The 20,885-nt window shown below is 39.4% G+C and overlaps 1 protein-coding gene across 9 annotated transcripts in view; it reads left to right on the top strand.

Moving 5' to 3' along the window:
• Positions 1-5,774: 5,774 nt before the first annotated feature.
• The window catches only part of JADE2 (jade family PHD finger 2), a 216,999-nt gene continuing 201,888 nt past the window's right edge, over positions 5,775-20,885 (top strand). Inside the window, exons 1-2 of one of the 9 annotated variants that reach the window (XM_070937296.1) lie at positions 6,844-6,932; positions 18,335-18,441. Coding sequence is in view for 2 of the 9 variants with exons in the window: in XM_070937294.1 (XP_070793395.1) it covers positions 7,187-7,201 (15 nt within the window). In the remaining 7 variants the exon portion in view is untranslated. The other 8 variants (XM_070937300.1, XM_070937301.1, XM_070937298.1 and 5 more) reach the window with 8 other exon arrangements.

The following is a 20,885-nucleotide window of genomic DNA, read 5'->3' as shown; positions in this document are numbered from 1 at the left end:
TAATTTCTTATCCATGGCCTGAAATAATTTATAATACTATTTAGGTAGTGTGATTTCAATACTAATCCATAATGCAATGTTTTGAGATAGATGATCGCTAGATAAATGGCAAAAATTGGGATCACTAGATAAGAGGTAAAAATTGGGATTGACACATGTTCAAGCCTTCAGCAGCAGCAGTCTGAGTTATATTTATGGAAGAATTTTAAAATGTGTGATTCTTAGAAACCCAACTTTTAGTTACTAATTTAAAAATGTATACAATGTAATAAAAAATTAACTCTTTATGCCATAACATGTGGTAATTCCAAGTGTGTCTTGGAATTATCATGCAAAGGCTACATTTCTTGCAAATAAGCAAACAGAACAAGGACTTAATAAATGTCAATTAAACAAAAACAGAGTGGGCTTCATCCCCTGAAATTTTATTTCTTCCAACTGCAAAACTGTTTTGCCTTTCTGACTTTAGTAAATAGAGAAACCCTCTACAATTCCTAGTGAAGTCTGGACACCATTGTTGCTTTCTATTGGCGTAACAGGAACAATTTCCAAATAATGAAGTAGATGAACTTAGAAGGGCTAAAGGAAAAATTCTCCAATAGCTGCTTATTTGTGACCCAGTTATTTATTCCAGAGATTCCCAGATAAGTAAAAGGTTTATTGTTGGCATTTATACTTTAAACATATAAGAATCAGTGCTTGTGAGAAAATAGGAATAATAAGGTAAATGACTATGTTAGGTCTGAACAAAGTTCAGGAGCCTATGGACAGCTCTCAGAATTAAGAGAGCTTGAAATTCCAATCAAGTGAACTCATATTTTTAAAGAATACTACGTAAAAGGAAAAATTATAGTAATCTGTCATATATCAAGTTAAACCTCTAGATACCTGTCAATTCATCTGGAGAGTCCTCTTCTTCCAATGACCTTTCCTTTTGTTCAAACAGGCTTGTTTGTAAGATTAGATTTTCAAGGGAAATTCTCTTTATAAACAATATAGCCAAATTTTAGGATATATAAAAAAAGGTTACAATAGAAAGAAATTGCATTTTGATGATACAGTTATGCATGGACACTTCATTTCTAAAGGGTCAGAAGTTTCAGGCTTATCAGTGTTTACCATAGATTCAGTTTCTTTGACAAGATGTCTCTGAAGATTTATAGGGTTTATGAACACATACACATAGACTGAATATATGATGAGAGTTTCAGAACAATCTTTGTTCTGAAAATATTCCTGTTCTTCTTGTACTGTTCTATAAAGAATCTCTGCCCCCTTTGCTTTTCAATGAATACAGAGTAAAGAAAGGAAAAGCAAGACTTTGATCCTGAGACAGGAAAAGCAGGAGAAAAAAATAATGTCCATCACCAACCTGTAACCAGAATGCTAATGACCACTGCTTTCCTTTTTGAGATACTATAAAGATTGATTGATTACTTCGCACGTTTTTGAACCACCTCTTCTCCTCAGACATTGCATTAAACTATGATGTGTTTTGTTTTGTTTTGAACTTAGTGTGACATGTGAACCCAGCTAGTATGGCTTAGCATTTGTGTGAAATAGGCCTTTGTGGCTTACAAACCATAAATAAAAACTTTTGACATAGCGTGATATATCAATCCTATAACTGAAACAGAATTGAAGTTTTTTTAGCTTGTACAAGACATTGCCTCAGATTACTCACTTAATTCATCTTTTAGAAATATTAGATGAATCAAGAAATTAGAACGAGTCTCAAAGGTACTTTTCAAAAGGTAACTGGATTTCTTGGTTTTTTCCTTGAAAACATTTCAGTCAGAACTAAAGAAGCTTCTTGGATGAGAAGCGAAATGTTTCAAGGAAAAAAACATCAAGGAAGTCCAGTTTCCTTTTGAAAAGCACCTTTGGGATAACCATGATCTTGATGATTGAGAATCTCCATAGATGAATTAGAACAAGATTTACAAAGAGAAAAGTATTGTAAATTCTAGTAAGTAATCTTCTGGCCTTCTCCTGAAACTATAACATTTGCTATGGGCATCTGAAAAAGGGACAAGAAATGTGTTTTTGTTCCACTTTATATCCATTTTGTATTTGCCATTTATCTAAATAAATAGTCCATAGTCCTGCCAGCCCAGGAAGAGAAGTTGCAGCTCCTCCGATGACAGGAGTACCAAAAAGAATAAAACAAAACAAGGATGGAGTTTCCCTTTAAAAAAAATCCATTTAGAAGAAGAATTCTCTGTACCTGGATGGCTCTCTGTCCATGATGGAATAGTCCAGATCAGGAAACAGACTCCACAAGAAAAACTCTAATCTACTCTACAGGCTAGATAGACTACTGTAATAAAATCTTGCAAGCCTGATTCAGCTCTCTCTCCTCTCCCTCTTATATTTTAGTGAATCAGGGAGGAGCCTATTTGTGACTTTTCTGAATACTACCTCTTTCTCAGTGCCCTCTTTTACTCTTCCATGTCTGCAACCTTGAGGATGGGATTTCCTACTCTTCTCACTCAATGAGGCAAATGTTAACTGTGGCTGCACAACTGCGTGCATCTGTAATACCTATTTATCAATTATGAATATATCCTACTGTAAGGCTCAAAATAATATGCACAAGGGACTTTCCAGTTGGGATACTCATTCAGAAACTAACAAGTTGTCTTCATCAAGCAGTTATGGGCTATATTATTTGTGAGCCTGCTCTAGCAGTGATTCATTTCTTTTGAACTGTAGCCAACAGTCTGCTGATATTGAATCCAATGCTACACTAGATTTGGGTAACAAAGGCTAAAAAAGTGGGGTTGAAAATGGGAATCTTAGTTCATGTCCTGAATATCAGCTGCATCCCCCTATAAGTAAATGCTATCTTTGTTTGAATTAATGAGATACACTTCTTGAAGAATTTATCTATCAATGTTGCAAATGACAATACTCTATTCTCTTACTTGAGATCCAACAAACATGTTTTTCCTGACAGGTATGACAGTAAAATACTAATATTCATATATGTATATGACGAACACCTTGATTTTGACAATTTCTAAGAGTGAAGCTCAGGTTTGCTCGTGGGAGCACGGGCGCTTGCATGTGCGATGCTTCTGCGCATGCACAGAAGTGTCTGGGTGGGTGGGTGGAGCCTCCTGCCGCCGCTACCAGTTCGCCTGATCTGGGGCGAACCGGTAGCAACTCACCACTGGTGAAGCTTTATAGCCATAGTTCTAAATGATATACATCTATTATGGAGTTCTACAGTATACTGATTTAATAATATATTCAGTAATACACACACACACAAAATTATGATAATTAGACCAATTTGATCTGGTGGTTAAGGAACCAGGAGTTTTAGTCTCAATTTAGGCATGAAAGTCAAGTGGGTGTTAGGCCAATCACTCTTAGGCCAATCCAATCTCACAGGATTGTGGTTGCGGGGAAATAGGAGGAGGAAGGAATATTAAGTATGTATGTTTGCCATCTTGAGTTACTTACAAAATAATAAAGATGGGATAAAAATACAATAAAAATGCTTCACTATTGCTTTTTATGCTTGTATCTCACTTGCCATATTGGGTGATGTATTTCAGAAGTAATCTGTATGAGTGATGAATTCTTTATCCTTAATAAAAATTGTGCCTGCTAATTCAAAGTAAGGAGTCAAAGCAAAATATGGACAATATTTATTCTCCGGATAACATCCTGGGGTATGCAAAACATATATGCAGCAACCAAATAGTCTTCCTTCGGCGATCGTCCACAAGATGTTCCTGTAACTTGATGTAACAACAGAAGTTACAATGATGTAACTTCCATTGTCCTCACTCAGGATAGCTGGTTGAATGATGGGAGTGGCAGACCACCGTATTTATTATTTATTTAGCCTACAATGAGAGCATGACAAAAGAGAAGGAAACATACACACACATATCCACGTAAGACCACTGTATTAGGAAATATGACAGGAGAAACTTGAACATATGATGATGATGATGTGTCATCAAGTCATTTTCAACTCCTAGCAACAGATCTTATCTATGTGTACAGTGCATTGACTGAGCAACAAACATGGTAGCATGATATACTTGATATTTATTCAGTGTCCTATTTGAGGAAAACCTATGTTTTAACATTTGGATCTAGTCTGTCCAAAGGCATCTCCAAATATAGCGCAAGCCAAATTTGGTTTAAATTATTTTCCTTATTCTTGTGACCTCCAAATATGTTTACAATTTCCTTTAGACATTTTGAGGCATCCTTATATACTATAGTTTAAATGTATGCTTCAGTATCTGCGATAAACGGTGTCTATGGGAAGGTGGTCAAAAAAAAAAAAAGCCAGGATGGTGGCCATAATCATGTAATCAAAGCTCCTACCCGTTTTCACATGTCATGATGCACATAAAAAAGGTGGGGCTTTGATCACAAGGTAATGGATCTCGTGCTGACTTTTTTTTTACCCTCTTCCTGCAGATAGCTATTTTTAGTGTGAGAAGCATTATCTAGTGACCCCACAACATCAGCTGTTTAAGACAGGAAGCTTGCCTCAATTAAAACAAAAATCCTAGGATACAGTAACTAATATAATTTTGGATGGCAATACTGTAAGGATCTTTATCTGCTTTGTTTTCACAATACACCTCTCGTTTTACTGTCGAGGAAGGAGCAAAGGCCAAGAGACAGGAGGACCAACAGGGAAGTTTTTAACAGAATGGACTCAAATTGCAAACAGTAAGGCTACAGTCAAAGCTGCAAGAGCTGTGACATGCTGACATGCTGTATATAGTGCGATCCTCCACAGCTAGAAAACCTGCCAATCCGTCGAGTGACGATTGATAGCAATGATAACCCTTAAATCCAAAACCCGAGCAAGCAATACCAGCTCTGAAAAGGGGGGGGGGGGAGGGCGAGGGCAAAAAGTTCTCCCTGGGACTGAAGGAATGGGGCCACTGAGAAAAGGCTATCAAAGTTGCCGGACTGCGGGGGTTTGCAAGGATGCCATGCAGGGCGAGAGACTGGTGTCTGGAGCGGACGAGATTCGGTCAGGTAGGCGGCCTGTCCCGCTCTTTTCCTCTCGAGAGTGAAATAATCGTCCTTCTTCTGGAAGTCGGTGCCTGCCGAAAGCAGCAGCGGTGGGTGTGGCCAGCTGGATGTCGGAGCAGTTCTCGGTTGCCGCTGCCGCTACAGGGAAACAGACAAACACCCTCCCAGCCACACGGCTTGAAGTGCATTGTTTGTGCATGACAAGGTCAAGTCGAGAACTAGAGGAGGGCGGCCCTGGGGCTTTTTCTTCCTGTGGAAAACGGCGCAAACTTCGTTTCCCTCGCCGCTTTTCAGAAGCCTTGAAGAGAGAGAGAGAGCGAGCCCAGGGAAGAGAAAGACTGCCGGGAACGTAGCAACCCGGCTTCATGGGACGAAGTGTGGGGAGTGGGGTGTGGGGAGAGGAAAAGCAACATTGCTCCGTTCTTTTCGCCCGCTTGGCACCTCTCCTAAAAAAAAAAAAAGAAAAAAAAGGAGCAAGTGCTTTAAAGCCAGCTTAATCTCGGCCCAAGGTGATCCCGGAGAACCGTTTCCCTCAACAAACCACCGCCGCCGAATAACTTTGGGATCCGCGGGAGACCAGTCTCGTTCCCATCTACATTTGCCTCGGTTACTTTGCCCCCTGCCCGCTCCTCGTGCCCGTCTACTCGGAGGCGATCGCCCGCCCCGCCCCCCAGGCGAGGTTTTTGGGTTTTTTTAAAAAAATAAATAAAAAAATCGGTCCGAGGGTCTTTTTCTTGCCCCCTCCCCCTCACTCCTGCGCTCGCCCTCTCCACTCTGCACCTCATCTGTTATTTGTAAGAAACGTCTATTTGACGCAGGAAGAAATGGCAAATTTGAAGTACGTCATTAATATGGCGCCAAAAGATTTTGTTAAGTATAAGGTTATTTTTCGTAAGGTTGCAGCAACAGCAGCGGCAGGCTTAGCTGCTACGCCTTTGCATAGCTTCGAGGAGGTGAAAGCGCTCGCGGCGGCGGCGGGGTGGGGGGGGGCGCGAGAGAGGAGACCGGGTTGGGGGTGTGTGTGTATGTGTGCGTATGAAAAGCGGAGGAAGCGAAGAAAGTGTTACAGCTCTTGTGATCTGTGCGTGCACCGCCGCCACTGTTGTGAGAGCGCGCGAGGCTGAAGATCGTTGCGAAAGTGACCTGAGCAGGCTCGGGAGGGAGAGCGCGAGGAAAAAGCGAGTCCGCCTGTGCAACCCGAGCCTTTTCCAGCTGCCCAGGGCACCAGAAAGACAAGAGATGGGGACTCGGCGCACCGGAGGGGGGTGAAAACAAGGGGAGGGAGGGGGTGGGCGAAGAGTGCGCCGGGGTGGGAGGCAACACATGCCGAGCACAATCAGGGATGGGACCCACGTCTGCAGCTGCACCTGGACCTGCTGCTCGTCAGGAGGGAGAAACAACAAGCAAGAAAAGAAGAAATTGAGAGAAGGGGGGCGAGGGGCGAACTCGCCAGCATCAGTCTTAATTTATACACTCCTGAGAAGTCCGTTCTTCGCCAGCGAGGGGATTAAATAATAATAATAAAAAAGCCTAGGCGCAGACGTTCGGGCAATTGCACAAAGATCCGGAAAGAAGTCTAGAATTTTTTTGTTTAAAAAAAAAAAAACAGAAACACGCACGCAGGGCTTGCTGGATTTTGCACAGAGCGGCCATCTCAGCTGGAAGCAATTCTTCGGATTTTTTTTTTTAAATGCATCTATGGAGTTACTTTGTATCTACTCCTGAAAGGGGAGGGTATCATCTTCGGATCCTACGAGGGGGGGTCGTTCTCCCCCTCCGCAATGGTACCGGGTTGATCTTTGCAAAGGGAGATTCCGTAAGCGTTGCCATTTCTGGAGCATCTCTCGCTTACCCCTATCTGGTAGCCCGACGGAGATTCTCAACTCTTGGGAGGACGCTCTCTCCCAGCCAAGGTAAAATGGGTGGAGGATTGCTCCATTCCCCCCCCCCGGTTTTTGCAGCTCCTCTCTATTCTCTCCCTTCTCTCCTTGTATTTGTTTTACTGCTCCCTGACTGTACTGCCTGCAAAGGAAGGGGGGGGATGTGCAGCGTTTTTTAGAGATTGATTGCGCATGTTGGTCAGTCATGTTTTAAAAGGGAGGCGGCAGGAATGTAAACAACAACTTTTTAAAGGAACGGAAGCCTCGGGAAACGGTTTCTCGGATTAATGACTGCGGCAGAGGTAACCCCAGAAGGTCTTAAAGGGGTGAGGGGGGAAAAGGGACTTTTCAGTTTAAGACCAACCGAGGGGAGGGCGGGGAAAGAGAGGGCACCGAGAGGAAAAACAGGGTTCCAGAATATGAACCCAGGACAGGGGGGGTTGGAGGGTTAAAAAAAAAAAAACTGCGTTGCATGTGGGGAATTACGTGGGGGCGTGTGTGTGTGTGTGTGTGTCAAGTCGTGCAAAAGGGGATCGCGCGGCAATTAGGAGACGGGAGTTTCATTTTTGTTGAGACGCAGCACGTTTTGGAGCATTTGCCTGTCTTGAAGCTGGTGCACCCACATGATCGGCTCCTCTCACGTGCTGAGGTTGTGGGGTTCCTGCCAAGCTCCTGCAACAGACATAAACAATGCGCCCAGGAGGCAAGCAGAAGAAGCAGCGCAGTTTTCGGCCAGGGTGGGAGAGCCCCCACGGGGCTTTGAATGGCATCAGCTTCTCTGGGGCGCTGATGGCTTTTGCAGCCGCGCCGTAACCTAGCGAAGGATGGCTGGGCTGCGTGGTGGTGGTGGAGGGGGGGAAAAGGAGGGAGCGAGGACGAGAGTCACGCCGCTGGGGGATCCAGAGAGATTCGGGAATGGAAATGTACAGGCAGCGGCTGCGATTGAGCTGCGCGGTGGCGCTGAGGACTGTAGGGGGCGTGGCTGTTGTTTACCTTCTCAAACTCTCCCTGTTCCCAACGGGCTGCTCGGGGCCGTCTCATCTTTTGCATCTCTGCTACCGAATCGCTCCCGCCCCTCTATGCCCGCCCGCTGATACGCGGGCTGCTCCTTCCTCCCTTGTCGGAGGCGTTTTCTTCCACCCGGTTTGCCTGCCCCCTTCCCTGCATTCCCTCACAGGCTTGCACTTTGTCTGCGGTAGGCATTCCTTCCGAAAGCGTCTCGTCGTTGCTGCTCTGCTGTTTTCTCATGCCGCCATCCCTCTTTCCTCCTCTTCCCTCCCTGTCGGGTTTTTTTTTGGGGGGGGCGCAGCCTTTTTATTTAGGCTCCCTGCTACCAAAAAGAGGAGATGGTCCCTTTTTATAAGGCTTCAACTTGCCTCCCAAGTCATGGGTCCTGTCCCGGGCACACACCCCCTCCCGCCCATATTTCTGATGCGAGATGACTGAAGTATGTTGAAAGTGAAGTAATATATATGTGTTGGAGCCTTTTCCTCTGTTCTGTTCTATTTTGGGATGAAGCTTGTTCTCCCTCCTCGCTCACGCCTCCTTTTCTGCCATAGGGGACACCTAGATCTCCCTCACAAACTATGGGCAGCTTTCTGGACAGATTTTTCGGGAGAACTGGGGTTGCTGGGTGGGACCTTCAGTCTTCTGAACAGGGAATTCCAGAAAGGAAAGACAGTAAAGGGTTAGAATCTGACTTGGAAACTAGAAGTGGCTCCCAATCGTCCCATGCTCTCATCTGCACCTCCCCCAATACACCTTTTCCCTTTTATAATTCCCAATCAGATTAGTCCAGGTTGAACCGCTTTTTAAGAGTATTATCCTTTCTTCTTAGCAAAACCCACCTGCTTATCCAGTTTATCATTTAGTAACCTTGTCTCCTCTTTCCAGTATTTCCTTCTGTTCTGTCCCCCTTTCACAACACAGTGTCAACTTCATTTCACTGCACTTTTTGTCCTCTTTCTAAATTCTTGAACCTTCCATCCAGAAACTTTTCTACCCATTTACTTTTTGTCACCATTCAGTATTGTTTTTAAATCTCATGGAAATGCTCATATTCTCACTTGGTGCTGTCTTTCCCCCAGTGGGACTCATTTCTAATCCCTGATGATAGCTTAAGCCCTCCTTGATGCTCCAATAATACCTTCTATTCTAGCACAGTGGACTTTAGAGCAGCATACTGGTACTCACTGGGCAGCCCTGCATATTCTTAATGCCCTCCCCCCTTTCACCACTCATTCATTTTTCCTTCTTTTCAAGGAACTATGAATACTTTAATAGGAGTATAACATGTTGCTTAGTGGATTGTTTTGTTATCCAGAAATGGTTCTAAAATAATTTCTTACCTATGTCCATTTGTCCCTCAGTTAGCTTGCTTTGGTTATCTTATCTTTTCCCTGCTTTTCTCAAGCATTGTTTTCATTTCAGTATTTTTCCTTCCTTCCTTCCTTCCTTCCTTCCTTCCTTCCTTCCTTCCTTCCTTCTTTCCTAAAACTTTTTTACTGGAAAAAAAAATCCAACAGTATCCAGAAACTCTTTCTTTACATGATTTGATGGTGTTATTATTATGGTTGATAACAGAGTCAGCCAGAGGTTTGGTTGCATTTGGAATTACTATCCACCTGTCTCAAGTCCTTCTCAAGGATCTGGGATAGGCTATTATATAGTGTTAAAGGTATTGTTGCAGGATGTAATCTGTTCCAAGTAAACTGTCCTGCAGTTAACTTGTGTTTTTTGGCAATGCTGATGGCATTCAAGTAGTGCTCCAAATGATGTGAGATTGTAGCAAGGCACCAAGCTTTGCTTTCTTTTGCCACAGTTCTGTTGTTGTTATTGTCTCTATGAATTCATTTCTTTACTTTTTACTCTTGAAATTTTAAAAATATTGTACAAAGCAAATGTCCGTCTTCTATTAATTTATCAAGATACTAAGTGAAATAGACAATTCTTAATTTAATAATATTTCAAACCAGAAGGACTATATATTGAAATTAGTTAATGAAAATTGCATTTGAAGTTTGAGTTTGTGGAGATTGAATATGTCCTTAACCAGATTTTTTAAAAAGTTAAACTTTGAATGTACTCTATTAATAAATGATCTTAATCTTATGCACAATAGCCTTTGGTTAGCCAAAAAAAAAGTTACTTCTTAAGGAGTCATTAAACCTAATGCCTATTGAAAAATAACACCAAACTCACCAAACATAAGACCAAACTTAAAAGCTTAATTGATTTGCTAATTGATTTGCTCAGTCTATAATTGATGCTAAGAATTCTTGACTTTTAAACACTTGCTGGGTACTCAGGTGAAAGCATAATTGACAGTGGAAAAGTGTGTAAAGATGTTAGTTTTGCTCTTCTGTAAGAAAGTTAGCTTGAATTTTGATAATCAAATTGGTTAAAACCAAGAAGAAAAACTTCCTTCTTCATTCATTCATTTTGTTCCATAAGATTATAATTAGAATGTATCTTTAGGTAGTTACTAATCATCTTATTATGATACTTTGGTATAGAGAACACGAAGGAATTTTACTATTTATACAATAATGAGAAAAGTTGCACCTGTTGAAACTGTCTCGTCTATATTCCTATGAAAAATGTAGAAAACATGCCCCTTTTTTGACTTTGGTCATATCCATGATCTTAATCCACAATACCTCTTGAAATTCTTGTTAGTTGATGTGGCATGTCTCTTGGAACTAAAAGTTGACTTTAATTTCTGTTTAATTTTTTTTGGTATGAAGTTAAAATAAATGAAATAGGAACATTTTACAGGTATTCCTTTGATAGCAACCCACATTTGTCACTTAAATTTCTAGTGTTAATATAGAATAATGTAAAAAAAGAAAGAAAAAGAAATAGGAATGTTTTGATAATGAGAGGTTGGTATCATTATCTTAGTATACTGTATATCAATTTTCTTTCAGATATTTTTTTATTTTAAAAAAATCGCTTTATCATCATCTCACAAGCTCTTTAGATATTCTTAGAAATTTTTAAAAAAATGATGGATGGGTACAACTCAGTACTTAGTTTGAGACAGCTTATGTGCCAAGAAAAATAAATTACAGTAGGGTGGTAGGGAGTATCCTGAAAGACTAAGGGTTAGTATTTGAGCTATATTGATACTGCACATCATGTCTATCATAGCCATTTGACTATGATATATGTCCACCTGTCCAACATAAATAGTCAGACATATGTAGAGTAACTTATTGAAGAGAATAGGAAGTTACTAGTAGCAATACTGTGCTTCAGCTAACTTTTAAGAATAGGTGCTAAAAGTTCTTCATAGAAACAGAAAATATTTTTCTCATTGCTAATAGCGGAGTTCACCATCTTTAAAAATCTTTATTAAGTAATTGGAAATTTGCATTCTTGGTAATAAATGTAATACCTTGAAGTAACTTGATCCTATTTTGCTACCATTCACTTTCCAAAGTGGCATGGTTACTTTCTGTATAATGAGCTAAGCTTGTCATAGTTATATTTATTCATTGCTATTCTAATTTAAACAGTCAGTAATGCTTCTGTCTCTCCCCGTATCTTAATAATCGTTTATGTTTTTACTTATTAATAAGTTTCTGATTAGTCAGAGAATAATTAAGAAAAATAAAGGTTAAAAATGCAAAAAAGAAATTAGAATAAAAAATATAGGTATCTGCTAGATACAGAAAATATGTTTGCTATTGAAATCACCCAAACAGCTTGTTTATATTTCAGAAAGATTAAAACAGAATTCCCCAGTTTGATGCCCTCTAGATAGAGTGAGAAAATTCCTCTAAAGCAGGGCTGTCAAACTCCTGGCCTATGGGCCGGATGCATCACATGCTGGCCACACCATGCCTGGTTTAGCGAAGAGGAAAAAAGTCCTGATACGTCACATGATGCCGCTGTGACGACGTGAGTTTGACACCCCTGCTCTAAAGGCATACTGATTGGAAATTCTGGAAGTTACAATTCTAACACATCTGGAGAATGCCAGGTTGGGGAAACTTAGAAGTTCTTCACAGAACCAAAACATCAAGCATTGCTATAGCACTGTAAAAATCGTAGCAATCAATATGCATTAATTCCTCAATAAAAACAAAGCATGCTATTGCTAGATCTTATAATGTCAGAATCCATTAAAGCTGAACTGTGCAATATGTTATCATCCAGATCTTACTGTAGCCTTAATTCCCATGATCCATATTTAACATACTGAAGATTCGGGATATAATAGTTGTACCATCTTTGATTGATTATGTACCATTGAGTTGTGGTTGAGCCTTAGTGACCGCATAGATAGGTTTTCTCCATGATAATTCATCCCTATATACCAAGTCTTCCAATAGTTCACTCATCACCATTGTAATTTAGTCCATCCACTTTGCTTTTGGTCATTCTTTCCTTCTACCTTTTCCAGCATTGGAGCTTTTCCTGATATCTATGTCTTCGCATAATGTGTGAAAATAGAATAATTTGAGTCTGATCTGGTTGTAACCTCTGGAAGATGATTTATTGTACATTCTTATGTTAATTCTTTGTACTTTCTCCTAGGATGGTTGGATAAATGAAAGCAAATCCCTCTAACAATGTTCTTTAGTTAGCAAAAACTCTTGATTTTAGATGGAAGATACATGGCTTCTGGGATTAACATGGGAAGCTCTAAAAAGAGATTATAGATTGCTGAATGATGTCAAACAATATCTCTCAGAATGACATTTTCATCCTATGATTCTTTATTTATGTAAAGATTTATATGCTTCCTTACAGGCATTGAAGTCTCAGGGTAGCTTTGGAAATCGTAAAACATATTCAACAATGATAAAAACATAAATATAATTGCACAACACAATACAGCAGAAGACTATAAAATGAAAGTACAAAAACTGTGGAGTATAGTAAAAACTACCAGATTAAAACCAGCTATCTGATAGACTAGAAAAATAAACAATTAGAAAGTCTTAGTCTGATACTGAAATCAGGCTGGCCAATTCTCACACTGAACCTACCTGAGAAGATCAGTCCAAATGCAAGATGCCACAATAGGGAAGACCCTTCAGTTACTGCCTGTCTATATTCATCAGAGAGCACTTGAAAAAAGTTTTGAGATGGCAAACATAACTTTGGAGGAGGCTCATGTGAGCTAGGCATCATGTCATTTGTTCCTGAAAAGGTCAACCCTGTCACTCGTTTTGTTCAGAAACTATCCTGAAGTTCAAGGCACGGCAAGATGTACTTATTGCCAAATCTAGAAGCTCTGACCCAATTTGCAGTCTTCCACCTGTATTTGAACTAACAATTAGAAAACATTTCCATAGCAGCTCCACATCCAATGAATATATTATATGTGGGTATATACATATTTATTTATTTATTTGTTTAGTCATGTTTATGTAGTGTATATTGGAGGTGGTGACCCTTTGAGAGTTGTATACAATGAAATTTCATTTTAATGTATGCCGATTAGTGTACATTCAAAGTGACAGAGTTATTCTAAATTCTCTGTACTAACCATGCAGACTGGAATTCCATGGAATTATACTAGCTCATCAATAATGTAGAGGCTATGTAGCAGTGGTGAAATCCAAATTTTTTTACTACCGGTTCTGTGGGCGTGGCTTGGTGGGTGTGGTGTGGCTTGGTGCACATGGCAGGGGAAGGATATTGCAAAATCCATTCCTACCCCACTCCTGGGGGAAGGATATTGCAAAATCTCCATTCCCACGCCACTCGGGGGCCAGCCAGAGGTGGTATTTGTCGCTTCTCTGAACTACTCAGAATTTCTGCTACCGGTTCTCCAAACTGCTCAAACTTTCCACTACCGGTTCTCCGAACTGCTCAAAATTTCCACTACCGGTTCTCCAGAACCTGTCAGAACCTGTTGGATTTTACCCCTGCTATGTAGTATCAACTCTGAGTTGCAAATATAATCAAATTTTTGAAATCTGGCCAGGATTCAGCTTCAGTTTTTAGGCTCTTATACTGTACAATCTATTGCTGTTACAAGATCTCAGATATTGCCTCCTTCATTCCTTTTGCTAAATGGAGGAAAGAAGAAATACAGAAGTTCCTCTCATCAAAGACTAAAGGTAAATAATACAGGAAACAAGATGGACCATATAATGTAAAAAGTCACGTGAAAGTAACTGAAGTTACTATAATTCAGTGTCTTCCACTTAGTCCAGAAGAATGATACAGTTGATGATAATACAATAAACATGTCTGTGACACTGAGCTGAATTCATTGGTTTACTGTCTCCTGGTCCTTTCCCCCCCCCCCCTCATATTTTATTGACAAAATCAGGTTTAAATGCAAATAGAAATCTAGAGTTCTTAGAGATATTGGAAGCAATGTGTAAAAAGTGAAAGGTGCAGAACTTAATTACCAGTGGTATTGGGATGCATAAAAAGTTCATGGCAAGGTAGTCTGGCTCTGAGGTATAATATTTTTCTCTTAGAATGGGGTTCTTTAACACAGTGGTCCCTAACCTTTCCAGCTTGGCAGACCAAGGAGAGGGGACTTGATAGTTTTGTGTGAGTAGCAAGCGTACCAATTCCATTTGTGTGAGTGGCGATTGGAGCTTTGTGCATGAGCGTGAGCACCCACTGCTTATGCAAATGAAGCTTCGTGTGCAAGTGCATGCCACTTGCGGAAGTGGAGCTGCGTGCACGCATCCACTTGCCTGCCGCTTGCGAAGTCCAGTTCCAAATGAGCCACAGCCAGAGAGTTATAGACCCCTGCTTTAGCTGACCAGAGCTATTATATCCACAATTACAATACATGATGCTAAAGTTGAAGAGTTTCAGTGCTATGGGAACTTCTCCAACTATTCAAGTAGTGTTCAATTTGTTGCTGTCTGATGTATTCATATCTATTTTATTGATATAAAACATGAGTGGCATAATATTCATATATATATATTTATTACTTTAAGCCTTTTACAACAGATTAACTTGTCCAACACCAAAGCTTTCTCTCACATATATTTGGAATTGTGGTGTGCAGTTCATCAGCATAGTTTGGTTATACAAGCTGATTGTAATTTGCCTTTCATTTCCATGAAATGTCCACACACAGCTGATTGACATGGCATTATAAATTATATTTTTGTTCTAAGTTGTTACCCTCAGCTATATAATGTCTAAATGTGATACTGAAGATAAAAATTGTAAACATATGAATTGAAAAACAAATTGAAATCTTTGCTTGAGCCCAGTTTTGTGGCAGGGAGGGCTTTTTTCCTATTAACAATCAGTAAAAACTTCCTTAAAAATAAAAACATCCATTTCCAGGATTCTAAATGAACTTTTTATAGTGCACATGTATGCATATGCACAAAGGTTAAATACATTAATCTATTAAATGAAAGTGAACTGGTTACATTGGGTTTTTAGAGATGCACCTTTTCTGCATGGTAAAATACGTTAGCTGCTTATATAGCCAATGTTCATTTTTAAAAATGAAAAGAGGAAAGAAATTTCCTTTTAGTGTTAAGGAAAATAAGGATAATAGCAAATTTGATACCTGTTCTTTTATGTATAACTTATCATGGACACAATCCCCATAGAAATATTATAAAGCATTATATATTAATGTTAAGTTAGTGTGAAGTATTATGATTGGTAGATATTGATCCTGATAGGAATGAGCTTCTCTTCTCTTGAAAAGTTAGGCCCAATAGACAAATGTTTAAGTCCTTTTTCTTGAAAGAAGTGATCTCTCTGTGAGAAGGAAACCTGCAGCAATAACCAACAGCCTAGAATAAAATGAGAAAAAAGTAGAAGATTTGAAGGAACTCCTGACTTAACAATTAGAAGATGTCTATTCTTTAAGACTCTGCTTCCTTTTGAGTGTTCACTATGATGCCCACTTAAGCAGTACTCCATTTGCAGAAGAGGAACTAACTTATTTCTGTCAAGTGCAAACTAATTTGGGCATATTTATTTAAAATACTTTATGTTTTAAATCGGGCAGGAGCTATAGATAAGTTATTAAGGGATCTAAATGTAGAAATAGCTTATTCAGAAGGTCCTTGACCAGGGTCTAAAACCCGATTAAAACGAAAGATAGGTAATCCATACTCCAACAAAATAGGCCCATCTTACTAGGTAGAAAGAATTGTTGCTACAGGTAATACCGTAGCTGTTTGCAAGGCATGAATGTTAATAATAGGCTGTCATATCTAACAGCAGCTTGTTAAATGAAAATGTTATCATTTTCATAATAACTTCCCCGATTCCTGCTCTCCTTAAATAAACTGGGAACACTAATTTTCTGCTCTGCCTGAAGGAGTAGGTTTGGGGCTAGTCTGCCTTAATGGTTGACATTTAAACCCAGCTAATTATTTTAAAATTATGTGCAGTATGAACCCAGAGCAGGTGTTAGTCATCTTCTGAAGGGATTTGCAAACTGCTCACAGAATCAACAGGTACATTATCTGTTTCTAAAATGTAGCTGCTGGGACTCCGCGACTGTCTTTATAATGCATCTTCCATCATCCCTGGTTTAAAAAAAGAGAAGCGGGTCTAGCAAACGAAGGAGTTCTCCTTCTAATGAGAGCCCCCAAGGAAGATGGGAACAAATCCCCAGTTAGAAGAGATTCTCCCATTTTTGACTAAATAGTTCCTGTGTAGAAGAGATTATTGTATGTTCTCCACATGAAATACTTCAATACTTCAGTTTCCCAGCAGACAACTTTTTCCTCTTCTATTTCAGGGATGGGGGTGGTCAATCTGATTAAGGTGCTTCTAACGAAAGCAAGAAAGCCATTGCTGGCATTCTGGCTACTTCCTCAGATTGTTCATCACTTCTAATTCTGAGCCTGAAGTATTTGTGGATCAGAAAGTCAGCAAATTCAATACTGCTTTCCCTGGCTGGCAGCTGCTATCCTGGGCCCAAGGCAAAAGAAGAAGCCATTTATGACCACCAGCTATTGTGAGAGGAGGTGCCAGGACTAAGCTTGGAACCTCCACCAGGCTAATACCTTTGAATCTGCCCACTCGGCAGAATTAGATTCTGCTCCAATAGAACTAAATAGCCCACATCTTGTGGCTTCAAGCTGAATGACAAGTGGAGCAGGAATTCGGGCCTGTGTAAATATCTCCTGTGATGGAACTCACTTTGTGCTTTTTTTAAGGCTGATTTTCCAAGCCTTACAAACTCCTTTGGGATTCCATAACTGATCTTAAAAGCTGGTATATTAATGAGAATTTTTTGCATTAAAAACCAGTCTCTATCTGCCTACTAATTTGCATTTCAGCAACATTAGTGAAGTAGTTGAGTTCGAAAATGACTGTTCTACACTGAATTCTGACATTCTAAGCAATTTTCATAAGAGATTCATTACATTAGTTTGGTGTTCCTTTCTCCTCAGTGTAGGCCACTCACCCATCCTGCTCCGAGCTTGTAAGGAAGAGGAAGGGGACCTGTGAAATCCTCTGAGCAGTTACCTACTTCCTCTGTTAGTGAGTAAAACCTATACAAGAATAACTGGATGAAGAATGTCTGAAGCAGAAAAATGTGGGAGGGGAGGGGACGAGAATTTTTTGAGCCTTTCTCAGAAAACTCTTTAAGAGTTTTCCCTATTCTAAGGTTTTGGAAATCCCACTGGGGCAGCCAGTAAAAATAAGGATATCAAGAAAAAAAAAGGAGAGAACTTTCCTGCTACATTTAGCACCAGGTTTCTTAGTTTTGTGACTCAGTTTGCCCAGTTTTTCTACTAGCAGTTTATTCAGCAATCCAATGGGGAAAAAGACAAAATTCTTCCTGTGATCAGGGCTAAAAGAAATAACCAAGGAAAGAGTGTGTCTAAGCACATTTAGGCCTTGTGTTTGTTGATAAAAATCCCTTTATCAGGGATGAGGATTCAAACTGAAAATGTTTGGGGCTACCAAGTTCAGGATTGTCCTGGGTCTTCCTGGTGCTTTATGTCCAACCTGTTGGTTCTGTGCTGTCTAGGAAGAAGTTAAAGGAATTGACCTCCATTCTGTCAGTTAATCTAATTTCTAGACAGATGTTTTAGGAAGTTATGCTGAATGAGGACATTCAGAGAGAATACTGTTCGCAAAACGCCCAATGATTCTGGGGGAAAAAACAGTATTTCATTCTTTCATTATTATTCATCAACACTTTTGACAAAAGTTGGATTAAAAAGTTGAAGACAGAGTCAAAGACTGCCCCAATGATTCATCTCCGAAGGCAGGAAAGTTTTGTTTACAGTTTCTGTCTTCTCAGTGGAGAAGAGTTTAATTGATCAACTTGTTCTATTGGCCCTGCTCTTTCACTGCCTGAGAAGCTTTAATAATTCTAATTTCCAAGTTACTTAATTGCTGCGATGTTTTTACAACTCCTGTTGAACCTGGAGGTTAGTTTCTAAGTCTGGGTATGGTAAGAGATCTTAAAAATAGTTTTACTGAGTCTTTCTCCTCTTTTTGTTATTCTCCAGCAGAGGGCCTGCTGTTCAGCTTGGAAACTGCTGTAGGCTGAAATAAACAGGCATAGAATTGAAAATTCCCCCAAAGAAAAATGGAGTGAAAAGCAAGCAACCAAGAGGTGAAGGAGACTGAAAACAAGATTAAGCATAGCAAGCACCATATTAATAAAGACCAACTGATGAAATAATATACAAGATCAGATTCAAGCATCATATGAAACATTTATTGAACCATACGGGTTTTGTAAGAAATGCTTCATTCATATTCAGTAATAATCTTTTACTTTACAGTGAGATTATGTTTTCAATTTCCACTCAGGTTTCGGGAAATTTGAATATACAGTACACATTTTCATAATCCATACTGCATAAACTGCAGCCTTCTGAAGTGTTGGAGTTTCCTTGGATTCTCAAAATAGAGGTCAATAAATAGTGTACAATGAAAAGGTTAGATGAAATTAATAAAAAAAAATCCATAAGCTTTAGTAAATGCAGTTTTGTTAATATAATGTTGAATTGGTCTCTGTGTGCGCGTGTATATTGAAACAAAATATAAGATTCCTAGCGCAGGAAAGACTTTTATATGCCTTGTTCTTCCCGTTCTTTGAAGGATTAACTACTGTGTAAACAAGGTGCCTGGTTTACGTTATGGCCTTTCAGAGGGCAGGAACAGCAAAGTGCTGTAATAATGCATTTCTATGACTGACTATGGAAGGAATCTTATTCATTGTTTCACTGAATTTATCAATGTCCCCCCCCCCCCAACCAGAGTATGCTCCCACTTCAGGCTATACAGCTACAGACAGTTGTGATCCTATTATGATAAAGCCACTCCAGTTTTCTATGTGGTTCTTCTGATGCTTCAGATTTAAATTCTAAACTACAGATGTAGCTAGTGTAGGATTTCCCCAGCACCTGAAATGTAATTTATACTGACAACTCAATCAGTTTTGCAGGGTATTGGTTCCTTTGCTTTCTCTACACCTCTGTTGACCCTCTCCTAATTACCAGAGAAAGTATTATCTGGCTCTTGTTTTTAAATACTCCAATCCAAAGGCGACTGATGTTCTGTTAGGGATAATTTGACAAATGTCTCCTCAATTTGTTAAAAAATAGATTTTTCACAACTTGGCTTATAAATAAAGTAGAAGTTTGAATATTACATGAAATGGTCTCACCATTCTAAACATTTGGGAAACTTTAAATTTCAAGACACTAAGACAATGCAGTCTAACCTTTGGAACATGTTAATGATTAAAATTAAATGGAAAAACAATATTTTTCTGGGGCTGAAAATAGATATAAGATGGAATGAGAGTTTGAATTATGTATTATAGAAACATACACTGGATCATTAATCCCTAAACCTTCAGACTGTTTCTACAGACTGATTACCATGGCCCTCCAGACATTTTGGACAAATGTCTTCCTTAATCCTGTTGGGAGATGGATTGAATCTAGTCTTTTCTTCATGCAAGGCACAGGTGTTAACCAGCCACATTCTGATTCTTTCATTTGGCAGAGTCAAAAACCTGTAGTGAATTTTCACCAATAATATGCTGTGTGTGATCATGTGACAGCAAGGTACGTCACTAGTTTTGTCAGAAAAGGGCACAACAGTCATAAGTGTCACTAGTGGGGGAGGGCAAAACTGAGAATGTCAGCCTCTGTTCAGTTTACTAAGTAATGCCGTATCCTAATGAATAGGGAAAGTTTGAAGCAATCTTACTATTCTTTAGAACTATCGTATGATTATACCTTTCTTTGAGATACAAGTTCTTCATGGCTAATTCTGTATGTTTCTTTGAATGTAGACTGAGGGTAGGTGGTGCAGAAAGAAACAGGCTGGAGTTCTGGTTACAAGATTTTTTTTCCCCCACAAGAGAAATTTGCAAAGATCCCTAGTAGAGTAGAAGGCATGTTTGCATTTTTTTTTAAGTATGAGGAAATGTTTTACACCATCCTATAAAGGAATGACTTCCACTGAGTCATTTGAAGAAAAAAGTACCGTAAAGATTTTTATTTGCAGTGGGAACAAATTATTTCCCTTTCTCTCTTTGCTATGCAGGATGACTCTGGTTCTCCTGAGAACAACTTTCATGAATGTGCAGTTTAGTGATCATGAAGAAAGCACTGGTGCCCTTTAGCATGTCTTCCCCTTTTGCCACTTATCATAAGGATAAATAGGTTGGTTAATAAGACAGGATAGCCCCAGGAATTCTGAATTTGGTTGGTTGCCAGTGAAATTACCGTAATCATGATTAGAAGTCTTCTTTGCTTTTATTAAAAAATATAATTTTAATAAATATTTTTCCCAGTGGGGTATTTTTAAAGAAAGTTGTATCAATTCCAAGGCTTTTATGAGTCCTTTTGCTTGAATTCTGAAATAGAACTGTATTCATCATGGTTATAAATGTGGGCTTGATCTGTATTACTTCATGCTGCAGATGGAAAGAAATTTTACCTGTAAATTGTAGACTATAGAGGCAGAATCCAAATTTAGCCGGGAGCTCTAACTTTTGATTCCCAAAATGTAGAGGAAACATTTGATGAGATAACTAAA

The sequence above is a fragment of the Pituophis catenifer genome, unplaced genomic scaffold (genome assembly GCF_029215685.1).
Source record: "Pituophis catenifer annectens isolate HBS135680 unplaced genomic scaffold, rPitCat1.0.hap2 SCAF_2, whole genome shotgun sequence".
Classification (NCBI taxonomy): Eukaryota; Metazoa; Chordata; class Lepidosauria; order Squamata; family Colubridae; genus Pituophis; species Pituophis catenifer.
The sequence above is the reverse complement of the archived record's forward strand: the minus strand, read 5'-3'. Positions and strand labels throughout refer to the sequence as shown.